The sequence below is a fragment of the Glycine max genome, chromosome 8 (genome assembly GCF_000004515.6).
Source record: "Glycine max cultivar Williams 82 chromosome 8, Glycine_max_v4.0, whole genome shotgun sequence".
NCBI lineage: Eukaryota > Viridiplantae > Streptophyta > Magnoliopsida > Fabales > Fabaceae > Glycine > Glycine max.
The window spans coordinates 2,704,342-2,725,241 of NC_038244.2; the positions used below are offsets into that span (position 1 = coordinate 2,704,342).

General features: G+C 29.8%; 5 protein-coding genes across 5 annotated transcripts; 1 reads left to right on the forward strand and 4 right to left on the reverse strand.

Moving 5' to 3' along the window:
- The first annotated feature begins 1,450 nt into the window (after nucleotides 1-1,450).
- LOC102669022 (agamous-like MADS-box protein AGL29) lies at nucleotides 1,451-1,765 on the forward strand. Its single transcript, XM_006586266.1, has one exon. It carries the CDS (start codon nucleotides 1,451-1,453, stop codon nucleotides 1,763-1,765), a length of 315 nt encoding a protein of 104 aa, XP_006586329.1.
- A 2,316-nt stretch (nucleotides 1,766-4,081) lies between these two features.
- Nucleotides 4,082-4,453, reverse strand: LOC102669154 (E3 ubiquitin-protein ligase RING1-like). Its single transcript, XM_006586267.1, has one exon. The coding sequence runs from the start codon at nucleotides 4,451-4,453 to the stop codon at nucleotides 4,082-4,084; it is 372 nt and encodes a 123-aa protein (XP_006586330.1).
- A 2,798-nt stretch (nucleotides 4,454-7,251) lies between these two features.
- LOC100803542 (agamous-like MADS-box protein AGL29) lies at nucleotides 7,252-8,022 on the reverse strand. Its single transcript, XM_014778544.3, has one exon. It carries the CDS (start codon nucleotides 7,953-7,955, stop codon nucleotides 7,422-7,424), a length of 534 nt encoding a protein of 177 aa, XP_014634030.2. The 5' UTR covers nucleotides 7,956-8,022; the 3' UTR covers nucleotides 7,252-7,421.
- A 4,181-nt stretch (nucleotides 8,023-12,203) lies between these two features.
- LOC100804079 (agamous-like MADS-box protein AGL29) lies at nucleotides 12,204-13,105 on the reverse strand. Its single transcript, XM_014778545.3, has one exon. The coding sequence runs from the start codon at nucleotides 12,968-12,970 to the stop codon at nucleotides 12,437-12,439; it is 534 nt and encodes a 177-aa protein (XP_014634031.1). The 5' UTR covers nucleotides 12,971-13,105; the 3' UTR covers nucleotides 12,204-12,436.
- Nucleotides 13,106-15,166: 2,061 nt separating this feature from the next.
- Nucleotides 15,167-20,622, reverse strand: LOC100804607 (NADP-dependent malic enzyme). The gene is given in 21 exon segments (XM_026129508.2): nucleotides 15,167-15,455; nucleotides 15,556-15,684; nucleotides 16,005-16,095; nucleotides 16,189-16,263; nucleotides 16,391-16,468; nucleotides 16,565-16,654; nucleotides 16,736-16,768; nucleotides 16,770-16,838; nucleotides 16,949-17,002; nucleotides 17,106-17,153; nucleotides 17,398-17,496; nucleotides 17,574-17,657; nucleotides 17,752-17,823; nucleotides 17,931-18,026; nucleotides 18,398-18,463; nucleotides 18,571-18,676; nucleotides 18,760-18,911; nucleotides 19,260-19,334; nucleotides 19,439-19,538; nucleotides 19,945-20,225; nucleotides 20,461-20,622. Coding segments are annotated over 21 exon segments (1,884 nt in total). The 5' UTR covers nucleotides 20,464-20,622; the 3' UTR covers nucleotides 15,167-15,372.
- Between the last annotated feature and the right edge of the window lie 278 nt (nucleotides 20,623-20,900).

Here is a 20,900-nt window from a genome sequence, read left to right on the forward strand (position 1 = left end):
TTTGAGTTATGAATATATAAAAAATACCATAAATATATATATCTTACGTATAATTTATTGATAAATTATCTTTAAACTTTAAAACTTAGATCGTCTTCCATGAAAGAAAAGTCAAGTAACACTCATATATGGATGAGATAAGGCACGTGTCTTAAGTGCATTTACCTTAATATACTTGACACTTGAAGGATTATAGATTATCCTCACCGGAAGAGAGGTTGATCAAGATTAACGGACAAACGGGGGAATGGTGCATAAAGTGATATTATGCACTTGCGAAACTTTGGAATACCATCCGCCCTAAAAGGAAGGTCGACCAAGCTTAATAATGGATGAAGGACTGACACACAAAGCAACACTACATAAGGATGACTCATCATACACCATGAGACCACCTTTGACACTCAATATGGGCCATTGCACCTAACATGTCAAAGCAACACAAAACTACAATATGAAAGTATGGTAATAGGATAAGGGAACATTGTATCATTACCTTACACCTGAGAAAATGGCTATCTTATCATGCACAAAGGAATGTAATTTTCCTATGAACATTAATCATTTGACACCCTAAAGATTGAGTTGACTCAAAATAAAATATTTTGTTATATAATTTAAATTAACTTAATTTGATTAGAATGACATTTTCTTTTAAAAAATACTTACTAAAATGATGTTTTATATCAAATCATTATGAAAGTTGACTAAATCGTCAAATAAATATCTATTTTGCATTAAAATATATATAAATTTTTTAGTGGTGAAATTAAATTAGGTTCATCAGTCTTAAAAAAAATAGAAAGTAAAATTAAAAAGATGACGTTAGATCAACTTATTTGTATGAAATTGATCTCATGTAACAAAAGCTATGGATCATCATCAAATTTAAGGGGCAACGTTTACTTAGTAGATGTGTTATTTTCACACACAAAATAAAGACAATTCATTTTGTACAAAGTACATGTTGTTGCAACCAAATGTATGTTCTTGTACTAATTCCATATTTAAGAACTCAAACATATATTTGGGGTGGTGTTGATAAATAAAAGAATATAGTTGGTGCTAGTTGTAGCCAAACAATAAAAAATTCCTTTAGCAAATATAGAAATTATATTTCATTTTTCCAGCAAATCAAAGACACGTACATATTTAGTATCAGTATCATTAAAATAAAAAAGAAATAACATGCAAGTCAAAATTGTTATATAAATTTGGAAACATACTAAAACACTTCCCTTTAATTACATAACCAAAAATAATTGGTAATTGCAAATTCAATATTAGAAACGTTGAACAATTTTAGAGACCGTGTATATAAATAAAGGGTTGTAGGGATACCATATCATACCCACCTCAACCTTTACCACAATCTCCTTCTTTCTAATCTCTTATTCTTGTACTATTTATTTTTAATTGCAATTATCAGTGTGAAGCAAATGAGGGCACCATGGGTCATCGTAAGATTGAAATTGCGATAGTGAAGGATCCTAACATGAGGCAAGTCACGTTTTCTAAGCGTCGAACGGGACCATTCAAAAAGGCTAATGAACTATCCATCTTGTGTGACGTAGAAATTGCTATTGTTGTGTTCTCCATTGGAAATAAGCCTTACTCTTTTGGGCACCCATGTGTTGATGTTGTTGCGACCAAGTTTCTTCAACTTCAACAAGCGGCTAATTCAAGCAATGCCAAACAAATTGATGCCCAAGGCCGAAACAACCCATCTAATGAACTTGGTGGCATGGATAGGCTGAATCAATAATTGTTTATTGTTCAAACCCAAATGCTGGAGGAAGAAAAGAAGGGTGCGGAGTATGATGAGAGACTAATTAAAACAACATCAGGTGACACAACTCTCTCAGTGTAAAGAATTGCAAGGTTCATATTTAGAGTTCCAGCATGGAGTGAAGGACTACATTGATGCGATCGAGGTGTCGGAGTGTATGATACTCCTTGCACAAGAACCCATGGTTGGAATAACAAAACAAGTGACTACAAAGAGAAGAAAAAAGAATTGATGCTTTGTTATATGTAATTTATATTTTGATTTAAGTTTCCTTGGCCCTATAACCTCGTTGTTTCCATCTCCCTTACGTAGAGATGAGACTGAAAGTAGCAATAGTGGCGAACAAGTGTTTTTGTTGATTGAATATAAATAATTATGACAAAATAAACTCTTTTTGGTTCTCGTATTATTTGTGTAAGAGATGCATTTCCTATGTATTGGATTTAAATAGTTCTATCCCTTTAAATAAATACTACATGCACACTTAATTTAAATTAATAAGGATCTAATTAATATGATTTTTGGTACCGGCCGAGAGACCTTTTTATCTGATTGCTGATGATTAATGAAAAAAAATACAGTTTTGGTTTTAATTTAGAGAATATCATGATATATACATTTTTAAAAAAAAAAGTAATCAATACTTAGTGTATGAACGAAGGACATAAAGTTTTAGTGTGGAAAAATCTCTTTCCTTTTCTGAAACAAGGAAAGAAGTTCCTTTAGAAATCTTGAGGTGCTAGCTGTACAAGAGTAAGATTTTTTTTACTATATCATTAATTACTATTTTTTTTTTCTAACCATGAGGTATGTGGGGCTTCTTAGTACATGTTGGTTTTTAGGTGAAAAAATATTTTTTGAGACAAATAATTTGATCAAAGGATCACGACATTTATTTTTGCTTTTATTTTATTTTTATTCACTAGATTTGCATCGGAACACACATATTAGCACAAAGGATCACATCATTTTTAACTTCAATCCAAACATGCATATTGATACCAAACTAATTAATCTCTCTCCTGCTGGATTGACTCATTTGGAGGTGAAGTGGTATTTTTAGTTGTGACTTTATATCAATATTAAATCTCAGATCTTAATTAAAAAATCTAAGTATCAAATTATTTATGTCAACAATTTCTTTTATCATCATATTATTTTTTAGGTGAGTGATAGCTATCTTTTATTAATGTTAATATTTTGAATGAAGTTGATGTTATTACAAATTTTATTTATAGATGTTGACTTTGCCTTTATCTATCTTTTTTAGGTAATCTTGCATTTATCTATGAAAACCTCAGTTATAGTATTTTTCATGTTTCGTAATATTATCTTTTGATTAATATAAATATTGATCATTTTTCACATGATAAGTGTTCTTTTTTTTTTTACAAAACATGACAAGTGTATTTGAAAACTGTCATCATAAAAAAAAAACTGTAACCTATAGTTGAATGATTCTATATGGGTGAAAGTGAAAACATTGCAATTCTACTTTTGAAAATATATGTTTGACAAAACATAAATGAGTCATATGTTTTGAGATATACGGTAAAAACTTGTCTTAATTACATAGTTCTCATCAACTTTGAGAAGGGAAAGGAAAATGTTGTCAAAATTATTTTAGAAATATCAGGCATTTATAAGTGGATTCAAATTGATCAAGAAACAATGAGATTAATAGATAAATACCATTAACCTTTCCAAATTATTTTGATGCATGTCGCAATTCATACCATTCATTGCCACCACATTTAACATCATGTTTTGTAATTTTTCTATATTTTTCCATCTTGTTTCTTAATAAAACAATGCCATATTGTAAAGTCAATAACAAAAAAACGTTGTTTTTCAAGACACGTCAAAACTTTGTCACATATTCAATGAATCAATAAATGGCATCGTGATAGAATTGGCAAAATAACGATAATTAAATTGTAAAGTGTGAATAATTTGTTACTATTTTTTAGATGTACTAAAAGTATTTTAAACTATATCATTTTAATTAAATTTTATAATTTAAAATTAATTTATTCAACTTCATTATAAACGATTTTATTTTTGTTACATTATAATAAACGAATCTATACAGCATTAACTTTAATAAAAATAATACTGTATACGACACGCAATAAACAATAATTTCAAAAGGAAAATTTGGTAATAGAAAATTAAATTAAAAGTTGAAACTGAAAGAAAGTTTGAAGTAGGAACGAGAATATAATTCACAGCAAAAAAGGTTTACTAATTCATAAAACTAAAAGGCAGAAGCTAATTAAAATTAAAATGGAGCTAGAAAAGGGGGATATGGCAGCGGCAAAGCGGGCAAGAGTTGCAGTGCTCCAACCAGAGGGTGATGCAGTTTGAGTGGTACACGTGGCCGCACGGGACTCGTTTGTTTTCCCCATCCGTGTTGCGCTGGGTAATAAACCCTTCCATGCAAACAGAGCAAACATCATCCCTCGTCACGTCGTTAACCGTAGGCAAGTTCGACACGAAGGTCTTCCACGTTGCGAATAGACGCCGTGGTTCTCCGTCCACCACCGCCACCGCAAGAGCCTCGTCTAGATCGAAAACATCCAAATCTATGAAATTGTTGGACATTGTTGACTGCGCAATATTGTTGCTCTCTGAAATTGTAAGGTTGACGTTGTCGTTATCCATTGCACAAACACTCTAATATTGTTAAGCTTATATAGCGAATTTACGTGTCAGCCTGTACAAATTGTCTCTCGTCTCCTTCTGCGGTGCGGGCTTAGAATTGCCGCGCCATCATTAATTTATTATTATTTTCATTGTTATTATCCATTTGACATTTTCATCTTTTGTTTTTATTTTTGTTACATCATATACTTCATTACATTTATCATTTTTCTTCTACTGTCAAAAATCATTTTCCAATTGATTATTACCTGGCTAGGTCATCTGCTCTTTTTCCAAATATAAGATACCCAGGGGAAGAATGATGACGTGCGTGACTGTGATTTTCTATTCCATGACCATTTCAACTTGATTTTCCATTGTACTTAATTTTATTGTGTGCAATTATAGGATGAGTGAGATATAAAATAAAATTGAAGAGAAATATTTTACTTTACAATATAATAGGTCTTTTTTAATCAACATAGATGATTTTTTTTTTTGTCAATATATAAGGTCTCTTTCCTTTATAAAAAATAATAATAAATATTTTTCTAATATCTAAAACTTTGACTTTAGTTATTTTATCTTTGGATTGACAATTTGCAATTATATATTAGACTGTATTGTCACGTATTACATCTAATTTAATGTAATAAAAACTTTAATAGTACTTTTTTCTCGGTGAATAAAACTTGAATAGCATAATTAATGGCTAGAAATTTAGATTTGTGATATAAACCCGAACTGGAGACTGGAGTTATGAATACTCGCAAGGAGCTTGCCGCTGCGTTAGGTTGTCATCGTAAGGAGTTAATTAGGCATACATTCTTTTTTTTTTTTGGTGTACAATAGTTAATTAGGCATACATATATTAATTAATAGAAACTAAACCAATTTCAATCCACATATATTCGTATATATAGTACAGCAGTCAAAATAAAATTTTTATTCTGTTTTGGTTAAATTAATTGGTTAGTTCTTATAATTTATTACAATTTTAATTAATTCTTTTATGATCTTATCTTAAGAAAATAATTCTTTATTATTTATTTTTTTACTAAAATATTTTGTACAAAAATTATATTAAATCCTCAAAGGTTAATGCATACTCATGTACCAAAAAAAGTTTAATGCATACTCCGTTCCCCGTTAACAGTTTTATAATTCTTCCCTCATTGCTTGCATCACTATATCCCAAAAAAAATCATTGTTTAGCTTGTTGGTTTGTTTGTTTTTTTTTTTTTTTTTGCCTTTTTGCCCATTTTTATTTTCAACCGCCTAGCTGTCTTGGAAACTCAAGAATGCATGTGCGTGAACATAATCCACTTAGAACACAAAGTGTACAACCCATTCCTTTTAAGATATTTAGTTATTTTCTGAAGAAAAATAGTAAAGGAAAAAGAATAAAATTTAAAATTGTTGAATTTTTTTTGCTGTTATAGACCTTTTGTCATGGCATATTGGTTAGAAATTTTAATACTTGCTTGTTATGAAATCAAGAATCTAAAAATATCATCTTGTCATAGTCTAAATCATAGTTTCTATGTGTTATATATACTAAAAAGGATATTATGAACTAAACCTGAAACTAACAAAAATAAGTTCTGTATTAACGATGAGTTGTTTTTTATTCAATTATTCATTAAACTGACATTTTAAAAAAATTATATCTTAAAATAAAAAATTAATATTAACAACTCAGGTTTGGATGAATTGAACTAAGTAAATAGTATTTGGAAAAAAATAACAAAATGCAAAATATATTGTTGTGTTTCTTTTTCATAATGTCAAAGAAAAATAGATAAATTATAATAATAGTTTCTTAAATTTTGATTACTTAATTTTTTATACTTAATTTATGATTTTATTTTATTTTAAGTGATTAATTTTGAATTGTCAAAAGAGGTTGAAGTTCTTCATAGTTTAACCATCAACCATGTGACAGAAAGTGATGTATAAGAATCAAGGAAGAAATAAAATTATTTGCTATAAACTTAATAAATTATGTTATATTTCTTTTTGTACCTTGAACTAGTTTAAAATGATGTATTAGTTCTAATTTCATTTTAACAATAATAATAGTGTTAATTTTATCAATTGTATTTAAAATAAATAACATTAATTGCAGAAACTAATATTAAATTAAATAGCATTAATTGCGATTTAATTACAAATAAATAAATAGCATTGATTGTGCATAAATAAATAAATAACATTAATTGCCTCTTTTAATAATACAATAAATTATATCAATACAATACTTTAAATTAATGTATTTTAAAAAATTAATTAGGTCTCTAAATTATTATTTTTTTCAATTGAATCCCAGAACTATTTATTTTAATTAGGACCTAACCTAAGAACAACAGATGTTCTTGTGTTCTTCCATACAAATGGATCTTAAAAATAGATCATTGACCACATGCTTTGTGAACATGTTTATCTACCTACCTTACTATACCAAGTTGATAATAACTTCCCTTTTAAAAGACATCTATCTGGATAGACACAAAAAAAAACGCTAAAAGATAGCCATAATATAGCAAAATTTTTTAGCTATCTCAGGATTTGTAAGAGAACTTCTTTCCTATGTGAAGAAATAAAAAACCACACAAAAATTTTACATTGTTGTTACACTGCTCAATAATTCTTTAACAAGTTTTGACTTTTTTTAAAGATTCTCATGATTTCTCCAGATCATGTGTTGATGTTGTTTTAAATCATGTGAATTTATTCAAAAGGATAAAATTCTCGAAATACTTAATCTTTCATAGGATTTAAATCACAACCTTACTTAAAACAATTGATTCCTACACAAATACAATGACAACATTTGACAAAATAATTAAAGAGTTTATTTTTGTTTCCTTGTGATATTTTGAAATTGAAACAACAAGAAATACTATTTTCTCAACCTCTAAGAGAGTTGGGAGCAACAAGGATTTAGGGTAAAGGAAACTTTCACATGCATGTGGCTACTGAGCATCAATTAATTCCCTCTTCTTTTCTTAGTAGCAACCTGTTTGGGTATTCCAACTACTGGTTCTTTTGCAAGGAGCAACATATATTCTGACACCTCGATTGCATCATAACAGTCCTTCATCTTTTGGATCTCTAAATTTGAACCTTGCAATTCTTTAGGTTGAAAAAGTTGTGTGACTCCTTTTTGTTTCATTCTCTCATTGAGTTCTGCAGCCTTCTTTTGTTCCTCAAGTATTTCATTTTGAACATCGGATAGTTGTTGATTGAGCCTATCCATATCAGCAACCTCAGTAGATGTTCCCTGGACATCATTTGATTTCGGCTCTTGTTTAAGAAACTTGTCTGCAACAACATCAACGCTTGGATGCCCAAAAGAATAAGGGTTATTCCCAGGAGAGAACACAACAACAGCAACTTCAGCTCCACACAAAATAGATAATTCATTTGCTTTTTTGAACAAACCTGTTCGACGCTTGGAAAATGTAACTTGCTTGGTGTTGGAGTCCTTCAACTCCGTAATCTCAATCTTACGACGAACCATGATTCCTTCAACTGCCTCACATAAAATAATCACTAATTAAAAGAAATAATACAAGAACAATAGCTTAGAAAAGGTTGGGATACATATGATATGATTTCCCCTACACTTCTTTATTTATACACACATTCTCTGCCAATTAAGGTTCAATTAATGTTTCTAATATAGAATTTACAAATTCTGATTCTTTTTTATTATGTACATAGGTGGTGTTTAAATATATTTCTCATTTTATAAAATTGGTGCTATGAACAATTTTAGCTAGAATTTCTTTCTTTCTTTTTTAATTTAATGATGCTAATACTAAATGCGTAGGCATCTACGATTTGTAGAAAAACAAAAATATAATTTCTATATTTGCTACATATTATTGTAAGCTTTAACGGGATGTTTACATTTTTTAAAAAAAAATGTTTTATTGTTTATATTTTTAATGTAAAACATAGTTTATTTGACATTTAATAATTTTTTAGGAAAACAGTTATGTTGAACATCATAATTTTAGTAGGTATATACTTTTTTTTATGTGTAAGAAAGTATTTTATTTTGAGCTTACCCAATCTGAACAAGACGAATTTTTGCAGTGATTTATTTTTTCATTAAATAAATACCTAATTTAGTTTTTACATGAGCAAATGTTATTAATTGTTTTTATAAAGTCAAAATTAATGTCTGGTTAATCATTTAATGAAAAATTTATTATTACTTACATAAAATAATTTAATTAAATATATTGATAGTTTTTTTAATAGTTTTTAGAGTAAATTATATTAAATATTAATTACTGTTGAGATTTTTTGAAATTATAGAAATACTTCATACTTTCTAACAGTTACAGTAATCTATCTTTAACGGATCGAGTTATGTATAATATTTTTCATCAAATAATTAAAGAGAACAGTAAAATGTATAAAAGGGTGTTAGTATATATTTTTTAAAAAATAAGAAGGATTAGTGTACGAGTAGAAAAAAAATAAGGAATGTTTATTTAATTTTATAAAATCTCAGGAGTAGATAATGTAATTTACTCTAATTTTTATTTCTACAATTGAATACATATAAAATGATGAAGTGAGATTTTTGTGTGCGTGTGTGTTACTAACGCAAAATCTTATTTTTGTTAAAAATGTGCAAACAACAACCTTACATTATTCCACACCTTATCATCTTTACTTCATTTTCTAGTATTTTCTCTTACTTGTGTTTTAGTAATTTTGGCTTAAGATTTTTTTAGATTGAATTCACTACGAACATGCAATGTTTTTAACATAATAATAAATTTAGGCATTGATTCTTTTTTTTTTGTGTGTGTGTGTATGGCTGGCAAGGCAATTTCTCGTGTGCTTTTTTCCCGTGTGAGTTAATTTGATGAATGCTTTTATATGATGTATTTTTAGATAAGATACTATAGTGTTAATTAGTTTTCAAGCGTACGTACGATAAAATAATAGTTAAAAAGACAACAACATATTTACTAAAATTATATACATATGCAGCTTAATTTTATATGTATAAATATGAGAATGTACAAAAAAAGAAGAGAAAAAGAGTGTTATTAGTTATATATACATATAAATAGTGTTCATGCAAGTATTAAAATGAAAAAAGATTGGGATTGTACATATGATCCAATATACAAAATTGTATTAAACTTTGTCTTCTAAAAAGAAACTAACGAGAATTACTACTTGTTAGTTTGAAACATTTCATTTGATGATGCTTATTATGATTTCGAAAATTGTTAACATCGTTCATGACTCAATTTGCGTAAACTAGACTTACATAATCAATTGGATTTCGGGATTCTACCATACACTACCAATTAAGTGCATCACTCGTCAGATATATAAATAAATAAATAATTGAACTCATCAAATTAAACATATTAAAAATTTATATATTCAATTTTTATAAATTAATTAAAATGCATTAATCCAGTAATCACACTCTTCTCTCTAGACATCTCTCACTTTCCAGTCACTGCCCCACTGTGGCGTCAACATCATTTTTGCAACCCACCAAGAAACAAAATAGAAGCCACGTTGGTGGCGCTTCGATGCTGCCGCCGCCGAGGAACAAAGCTAGGCTCACCACCGATGAGGAGGAGTTTCACATGTTGTCGTTGGGAAGCTCCAGCAAAACCAGAGAGATTGCAGCAATGGAGATCAAGCACATGAACGTGGTGTTCAGGTGCAGACTAAACCACAAAGGCAGAAAAAAGATGATATGATGATGGATTATTGGAGGGATTAATTATATTTAATTAATCAATAAAATCTAATTACAAATTTCATAATATGTTAATTAAATCTGGTACGCTATTTTTTTTTTATAATATAGCTAACGATTTTTTTAAGAAAATAATATAACTAACGATGACCATTGCTAGTTCACGGGTGTACCACGTTTAAGTAAAAATAATATTAATAATCAATATTGATGCAATTCGAAAAATATTTTATGAAAATCAAAATCATTTTTTTCAAGATATGATATTGGTGTATAATATTTATTTATGAAATTTCTTTTTTAATTATATTGTTTGCAAAGACTCAAATTTAAAATGAGAGATATATTTAAAGAAGGACAAATAGAATTCGAGCTTTCCTCTCTTGATATTTTTCATATATATATATATATATATATATATATATATATATATATATATTATTTTTTAAGTTAATTAGTATAAAATAATATAAAATGAATTTTATATGTTGTTATTATAATAAGATTAAGATTAATTAGTGTAAAATTACGTAAAATTAATTATATATTTATTTTTATTATGATAACAGTTAAGATCATTATCATTTAATATAAAAATAACTTTTAATTTTATGTGTTAAAATAATACTTTTTTCAAAAAAATTACTATTTATTCAAAGTTATACATTTAAACAATTATAAAAGAAAAAAAAATCAATCCCATTTACAAGTTATCTGGATCCGTCCTTGTCCAAAATCTCATTCAAAAGAGAAGAATAAAACTCAATTCTACTTATACCAATGCTTGTTAGAACCAAAAAAAATATCGATTTTCAATTTTATAGAAATAAAAAATAAAGAATTTTTTTTACATATTAAATAAAATCAAATATCTATTCTTCATAAGGACTAAAAACAAACTTAAGCCATTTTATATAATTAAGGTGGTATTTAGATAGATATATAAACAAATAGAGTTTTTCTGAATTATATAGTATTAACTGTTGTATTGGTTATTCACCAAAAAAAATGTTGTATTGATTAAATATAATATATTAAAAATTATAGTTATTAAATATAATACATATGTATACATATAAATATATATTAAAATTAATAAATGTAATATAGGTTTATTAATTAAATTTATGACATTTAATAAGATGAATGTATATAATAAATATATATATTATTAAATAAAATATTTATTACAGAATTTAATGCTTATATATACATTAATTAATTAGTTAAAGATAATCTCCCTTAATATTTAATTTATAATTAACTTTATTAATGTTATTAAATATAATATTTATTACATTTAATAAATTACATATATATTTATTAAAGATATAATTTTTTGTAAGAATGTATATTATATATATACATATATTATTTTTAACTAAAAAATAATTATTAGAAAATTTAATATTTATTTATGTATATAATTTAATTTTAGCTATTGTCGGAAAAATTAGTTATAAAGCATAATTTTGATATATTTATTTTAAGTCACATTATTTTATATAGAATGAATAAAATAATGGAATTGATAATTTTAATTTTAAAATCTTGCATTATTATTAAAAAATATAATAAATAAAAAATTCAATTGCAATGTTATTAAAATTTTATTTTTCATTTTAAAATATTAAATTAAATTTAAAAAGTAATTTTATGACATATTTTTTACTATTTAATTACAATCATGTGTGTGTTCTTATATTATGAATTATAGAATTGAGACTAGTGAGAATCTTAGGATTCAAGAACAAAGTTCATCGTCGTCCCATTATGTGAAGAAAGAAAACAAAAAACTACACCAAAATTTTACATTGTTTTTTTTAAGGCAAAAATATTTTCCTTACATTGTTGTTTACACTGCTTAAAAATATTTCTCCAGATCCAAACCAATACTAAATCTTTCATTACTCATTCAATATATATAATCAGCTGATAATAAGATTTATCAGGAAAAAAAACATAATAGATCCCAAGAAATCTAAATCATGTGAATTTATTCAGAAAGATAAAATTCTCGAAATACTTAATCTTTCATAGGATTTAAATCACAACCTTACTTAAAACAATTGATTCCTACACAAATACAATAACAACATTCGACAAAATAATTAAAGATTTTATTTTTGTTTCCTTGTGATATTTTGAAATTGAAACAACAAGAAATACTATTTTCTCAACCTCTAAGAGAGTTGGGAGCAACAAGGATTTAGGGTAAAGGAAACTTTCACATGCATGTGGCTACTGAGCATCAATTAATTCCTTCTTCTTTCCTGAGTAGCAACTTGTTCGGGTATTCCAACTACTGGTTCTTTTGCAAGGAGCAACATATATTCTGACACCTCGATTGCATCATAACAGTCCTTCATCTTTTGGATCTCTAAATTTGAACCTTGCAATTCTTTAGTTTGAAAAGGTTGTGTGACTCCTTTTTGTTTCAGTCTCTCATTGAGTTCTGCAGCCTTCTTTTGTTCCTCGAGTATTTCATTTTGAACATCGGATAGTTGTTGATTGAGCCTATCCATATCAGCAACCTCAATAGATGTTCCCTGGACATCATTTGATTTCGGCTCTTGTTTAAGAAACTTGTCTGCAACAACATCAACGCTTGGGTGCCCAAAAGAGTAAGGATTATTCCCAGGAGAGAACACAACAATAGCAACTTCTGCTCCACACAAAATGGATAATTCATTTGCTTTTTTGAACAAACCTGTTCGACGCTTGGAAAATGTAACTTGCTTGGTGTTGGAGTCCTTCACCTCCGTAATCTCAATCTTACGACGACCCATAATTCCTTCAACTGTTTCACACAAAAAATTACTAATTAGAAGAAATAATACAAGAACAATAGCTTAGAAAAGGTTGGGAGTATATGATATGATTTCCCCCAAACTTCTTTATTTATGCACACATCGTCTGCCAAGGTTCAATGTTTCTAATATAGAATTTACAAATTCTGATTCTTTTTTATTATGTATATGGGAAGTGTTTTAATTTATTTCCAATTTTATAAAATTGGTGCTATATGAACAATTTTAGTTAAAATTTTCTTTCTTTCTTTTTTTAATTTTATGATACTGATACTAAATGTGTAGGCATCTATGATTTGTTGAAAAACAAAAATATATTTTCTGTATTTGCTACATATTTTTGTAAGCTTTAAAGGAATGTTTTACATTAAAAAAAGGAATATTTTATTGTTTGGTCACAACTGGCACCAACTATTCTTTTGTTTATTAATTAATGTCGTCTCAAATATTTATTTTTGTTATATATATATGAGATGAGATTAGAACAATAACATGTATAGCTGCTCAAATATGTATTGTTTACATAATGGATTGTCTTTAATTTTGTGAAAATAACGCATCCATGCCACTAAGAACTAACCTGGAATTGTAGGATGATCCATAGCCTTTATTAGATGAGGTCAATTTCATACAACAAAGTTGAATTTATGTTATTTTTATTAATTTTAGTTCTTTATTTTGTTTTTTTGTTAAAATTTATGGACCTAATTTAATTTCATCATTCAAAGTTTATATTTTTAATGTAAAACATAATTTATTTGACATTTAATCATTTTTTAGGAAAAAAATATATTGAACAAATGAACATCATTTTAGTAGTTTTATACTTTTTTATTAAAAGAATGCCATTTTAATTTAATTAAGTTAATTTTATACAGAATGAATAAAATAATGTAATGGATAATTTGCAAATCTTGCATGTATTATTGAAAAATATAATAAATACAAAATTCAATTGGAATGCTATTAAAATTTTATTTTTCATTTAAAAATATTAAATTAAATCTCACATGTGTTTTTACTTTATAAATTATAAAATTGGAGTTACTGAGAACACTTTTGATAAAATTTATTTAACTTCTTTTTGTGAGTTTAATGTATCACATAAGATGAAAGAACTTTTATTTTTATTATTTTTCACTTTAGTGTTAAAATTCAATTTAAATTTTTGGGATTTACTTGAAGTTGTTCTCTTAAAATTCAACCTCCGGACTGAGAATGACAAGTAGATCAAGCTAATGGAAACTCAAGAACCCCGAAAGAACCTTAGGCTTCAAGCAGAAAGTTCATTCTCATCCCCTCAACAAATTTCCACCGTATTTAGCTGCTATCACTCGCAATAATTTTTCAAATGTTGAGATTAACTAATAAAAATATTACCATGATATAGACTAACCGGTTATACAAAACTGGTTATGGTTATTATAATAACCTCTAACAATTTGATTATTTAGTAGTTATGGTTATAAACCCATGAACAACCATATGGAGGATGGAAGCAAGTGACCATGATGACGAAAAGGGTCTTGAACGTAGAAAATTATCGGAGTTGATGAGCACGATCACCACTTTTGGAGTTTGTCTTCTTTTCTCTGATTGTGCCGTATGTTTGGAGGGATATCACAGTGATTTGCTCCTATAACAAGTGGTTACGATTGTTGTCTTTACAATGCTTTTTAAGTGCTGAAGAGAGGGTACATCATTGTGTTGTGTGTGTTGTGCCTTTTATATATGGGTTCGGTTCTGATTAGGGATGAATAAAGAAAGGTGACGTGTGTGAAGGTGATACTGTAAAGAGATCAGGTTGAGACGAGATGTGGGTGTAGGGGCTCTGGAAATGATCCATGAGAACATAATATATGGATTTCTAATCATGGAATATAATATAATTTATACATTTTCTGTCTCGTTTAAGATAATAATCTTTTTAGTATTTTCTATGATTAGAAATAAAACTAAAATTATACGGTTCATAGCATGAATGGAAAACTAGTTACACAACAACTCTTTCCAACCTACAGCAACACTTTCAAACAGATACAATTATACATGTATCCATATCAACTTTAATTATACAACAATTATGAACTATTCCGATGGATAGATTTGAGATATTACCAAGTTATTACAAGTACATGGTACAATAGGCTGGAAACAAACTAAAGTCGCCAGGGCAAATGAAACGACTTGAGCTATTATATATGGATTTTAATAACCATTGTCATCGACACATGTAACATTAGATGAAATAAGGATTTCATAATAGAAAAAACACTGGTTCAAGCATAAAATTGTTTATTCAAGCACAATAATTAAGACGCCTTACACGAAACAAATCTTTGTTAGAGCCAAAAGCCGAGAGAATCAATAGTGAGTTGCCCTCATTCACCTATAGTTGCGGTATACATGCAACTCTCAGCATACTTCACAAGATTCTGAGGACGAGGAAGACGGGTAGCCAAGCCTACAAAGACATTATTTGAAACAGTTGGTTAGTTTAAATGGAAATGAATGCCTGAGATTGTGATTTTGACAATAAAGAGTTAAAGAGAATGAACACACACCTAGTTTGTATGCCTTGGCAGCAACATTTGCAGCTATATTAGCCGAAATTTTTCTGATATTAGAGAATGGTGGGTAAATCAAGCCATTTTTGTAGTTCTCCTCACTCACTTGTTTAGCCAAGGATTCCGCTGTACAATTTACAAGAAGAACGTCAAAGCATTGTTTGTGATTAAGCATTGCCTATCACATATTAATAGGTTCCAAGTATTTATTCACACATGTATTTAGTCAAAGAGTATATTTAATATTTTGGGGCTATTTGTATTTATAAATAGTCTTATCATCTACAGAGCGGCAAATGTAAGCCAAGAGAATTCAAAGGAATCAAGAATATTGAAATAAGGTGAGTTTCTGTTAAAGTATTCCCTTCTCTACCATTCAAAAGAAATAAAGTACTCCGCGTCATGTTCATTGGATGTATCGTGCTAAATTTGTCATATTCACTTACAAGCTGCTAGAAGCATATCGTCATGTACTCGAATTGCTCCTGAGATTACTAAACCCAAACCAAAGCCAGGGAAAATTTAAGCATTGTTGGCCTGAATTAACAAGGAAAGAATCAGATATGATGTTATGCTGTTTAACAAATGAAAAAAGAGAAATAATAATGAATTTGAAGAAGATTTTAAAACCTGGCCAGAAGCATAAACTTTGCCCTTGTATTCAACAGGATCAAATGGACTCCCACTAGCAAAAATTGCACGACCCTTTTCGGGAAACAAGCAAACAAATTAATATTATTGCGAAAATGTAGCAGTGTTAAGCATAATTTGCATCAGAGAATGCTTAACCAGGTCTAGAGAAAGATGCGATCCTCAGTTTTTTTTTTTTTACCTCACTCCACTGGTAAGCCTCTTCAGCTGTACACTCAGACTGTGAGGTAGGATTGGAGAGAGCCATAATGAGAGGTTTCTGCAAGTCAGGCATGACAGTGTAGTTCATATTTAAAATCATACATCTAAATACTCACAAATACTCATCCACAAGAAGAGTGACACAAGGTTTTACATCATTGTTTGAAGTCATAGCCTCAACTACTTCCTTTGTAAATGTTCTTCCCACTCCTAATGATCCAATCAAAACTGTTGGCTTGATCACCTAAACGTGTGCAGTAATTAAGGATATTAAGGACATATCTAAGGCAACCTATTGCAGGCCATAAACAGACATATTAAACACCTTGACTGCCTCTAGGAGACTGTTAACAGGCTCATTCATGTTCATGAGCCCAAGGCTTCTTGAAGTGTTGAAGTGAATTCTTCCACGAACTAACAATTAAACCCTGCATTAGAGTAAAGAAATGCATTAGAAAACTGAATCAAATTGATGCAAAAAAAATAAATGAATGTGAAGAGAAGAGATTCCGTTGGGAACATATCATGTTTCTACTACCTTTGAGTCTACAAGCCATATCTTCTTGCGAGTCTCTTCTATGGGTGCCTTAGTCTGCCTCAGAAACAATAGAAATATAAATAGAGCTTCTTCAGCTGTAATTTGAAATGAACTCAAGAAACCAATTTTACTGATATATAAACAATAGCTAATTCACCTGCTTTGACATCTCAAGAGCTATTAGCTCTGCTATACCAGTTCCTGCCTGTAAGCATCACAAAAAATGAGTTAGACTAACTGATTCGTTAAGTAAAAGAACAATAGGCAATGTGCTGGCATACACTAAAATCCAATGATTTAAAATAGCCAATGCAATATACTCAAGTATAAAAAAATCCAATGCAATATACTCATTTATTGCTTTTGGTTGCTTCCCTTCACTTCGGCAGCATGGAAAGCAGCATAGATAACAAGTCAGAAAAAAGGGGTAAAATAAATAATGGTCTTACTTCTCCAGCACCAAGGAAGAGGAATGTGTGCTCAGGCAATGTACCGCCAATGAGCTTTAGGGCTGCTACAACTCCAGCTAGAACAACAGATGCAGTCCCCTAAAATAACGCATTAACAATTAGAACACATACTAACAATATTCAAGAAATAGAGGAGCTTTTGCAAGACAAAGTACCTGTATATCGTCATTGAAAACGAGATGAGTTGTCCCATATTTAGCAAGTAACTCAAAAGCATTGTGATTTGCAAAGTCTTCAAACTGCAAAAATCATTTGAAATTGAAAAATCAGACATAATAATTGAAGAGCATATGTTCAGAAGCCACATGAACCATGCATGGAATGTGTAACAACCTGTACAAGAACATTTTCCCCGTAGTTTTGCTTCACAGCAGTCATAAACTCATGCATAAGGTCATAATACTCCTAAGTAGAAACCATTCAAGTTGCCGCAGATCAATACAAGTTATTAATGGTACAATAATATGATAAGATAATAAAATAATTTTGAGCAAGACATATGTTATACAAACCTGCCCAGTTGCCCTCTTTTGTCTAAGCCCAATGTAAAATTCATCATTCAATAATTTCTCATTATTTGTCCCCACATCCATAGTAATAGGCAAACACTAACCACAAAAAATGAAAAAATGATGTAAGAAGAAAGGAAGGAAGAAAAACAAATCAATGAAATTTAAAACATCATGAGGCATGCATATGAAGCACTGATACTTCATTGATACGTATCTATGAAGTATCTAAGCCTTTAAAAAAGTTATGAAATCTAATGCAACTACATGTGAGATATAGAATCATGTGTAATATAGAAACATAGAAGCATTGTTCCTTAATGAACCAAAAAGGAAAAATTTTCTTCTGTGAATTTTAAGAAAGAAATGAGATTGATATTATTCCTATTTGTAAACAATAGTTATGCATCATATCTATGCATCTTAGGCAACTATAAAATGGGAAGAAGCAATAGATGGAAAATGCTTGCTGCTGAAGGACGAACTCCTCCTAGTGCTGTGTACGAAGCCAATTTACCAACAGGAATTCCCATCCCCTGAAGTGCAACCAACATAATTAATTATGTGAAGGCTAGTTCATCTACTTTCACCATGTCTATATTTTCATTGAAAATTAACAAGTTCAATTCCCTTGGAGAAATACCTGACATCCAAGATCCCCAAGTCCCAAAATCCACTCACCGTCGGTTAGAACAATAACTTGAATACTCCTCTCAGGCCAGTTTTTTAAAACCTCGAGGATTTTACCCCTGCAAATGGCCAACGTATTTATAACCCTGTGCCACATGTGGCTGAAAGTTGCATACTAATACAGGAAAATAAAGAATTATACCTCTCTTTCAAACTAATGTAAAGACCCTGAGGACGTCTGAATATGCTCCCATATTTCTGTCAAGCCTCACCAACAGTAGGAGCATATACAACAGGGAGCAATTCCTCAACATTATCAATTAGAAGTTTGTAAAATAGTCTTTCATTCCTCTCCTGTATACCAGAACCAGAACAACATGCTGTGTTAGCTACTTTTCAACTTTCATATCCTCATTTTATATAAGAGGCATATGCCAATTCTTACAAAGTAGATTAATATATATTTTATTTTCTTAAAAAATTCAAGGGCATCATGACTTGCAATGATATAGTTCAATAAGAAAATAGTTCGAAGCACTACCAAGGGAAGAAAAGAGATCACGAAAGAAAAAATCTACTATCTTGTATTTGCAATGACACACTACTATCCTTTGCAGACAACTTAACATCGAGAACATGAGAAAATAAACAAGAACAAATCTCATGCTGTTCAATGTAATTAAGATGAGTTGAAATTCGTACCTGAAGGTCCATCATGGCCACGTACTTTTGCAAGGGAACCTGATATTGCCTGATGCTGTTCATCAGTTTCTTCTCCTACAGACAGTAGAAAGAAATTAATAATGAGAACAGATAAGGGAAGGGTGAAATAACACCCTCATAGATATTAATAGATAAATCTGAAGTTGCTGAGTGCTGACTGTGGGAGGCAGGAGGCCACGCAAATAGTGTGCATCCCTCTCTTTCTCAGTGAAAGCTAGCCCTTTGTTGTACTGTGGATCCCTTAGCAAAGAGTACCCACTGCATGCACCACAAATTCATACCAGAGACTCAGGTATTTCTATTCTATCTACTAAAAGAGTAAATAGTATATATACTCACAACTCACAAAGTAGAGGATTTTTATATCATCTAATATAGTAAGTTTGTTCATTTTTATTATAACTAGCTGAAAATCACACCCATGAAGATAGATTTCTTGTTGCATAAAAATTTATCTCTTACTAAAATCAACCTAGTAGTACAGAACTATCAGCTAAGTAACATACATAATTTCATTCCATGAAAAAAATAAAAAAAAGAAACTACACTGTTAGAAATACTATAATGTTATTTATTGACCAAATATAAGTAACATAAGCATGAGCATGCATGCAGTCCATGAAGGGTGTAACAAGTGAGAAAGTGCATGTGATGTGAGTAGGACCTGGCAACCGAGACAGTCCATGGGATAACAAGTTGGTCCTCGGTGGCGCGATCCTCGCCGTAGATGTCCTCAACGCCACCACTGACGGTGGATCTTGGGCTGAGGTCCAACACTGACTCTCCATCTCTCAAGGCCTTCAGTGTACTCTCCATTTCCCTACCAATTACTTTCTTCTTCTCTTCACCAGTGTTATGAGTATGAGTATGATCCTTTGAGACTTTTCTCTTTGAATTAACACCACGGCAGCCAGAAAATCCTAAGTTTAATAAGCACCCGTGTCCCTACTTCAGCAAAGTAACATGTCAGTCACTTATGAAAGGGAATACTGCGCAAGTGGGGTGCGTGTGTGTCATTTTCTATTTGCAAAAACCATTCCAGGTTCTCGTTTTCCACATTATTTTATGTTCCTAGATGGTCAAATAACGGCAACCGAATTGAAAATTTTCATCAATACCAATACAACAATAACAAAGACAGACGTGAAAAACTATACATCTGGGTGAGAGTGATCATTACCATTAAACTGGCTATTCAAGAAACCAAATATGGTCCAAGTGTGTTATTGATTATCACAAATCATATCTGTAGAACTAAGTACAGATATGTACATACTAGGGAACAGGTGGAACTCTGGTCTCTATTGCTTGGGGAAGACTTTTTGTCTCCTGTCACGTATTCTTGTTCGATGAAGGGGGATTAGAATCATTAGATAATTTTATAACAATAATATTCTCTTTTTTAAAGCATACATTAGCCTTTCATGATAATTGTGAAAATTGAGAATTATTATTGATATTCCTTCTAATGTGAGTGAGGAAAGGTGTCTAAATTATATGTAATCAACCGCTGTCATCAACACGTACGTGTTTCCCGAAGGTGAGTTGTTTGCCCTAACTCCTAAGGGTGGGAATATTTTATTAAACTGCAAAAGAGAACTACTAAGTTAGGATAATGAT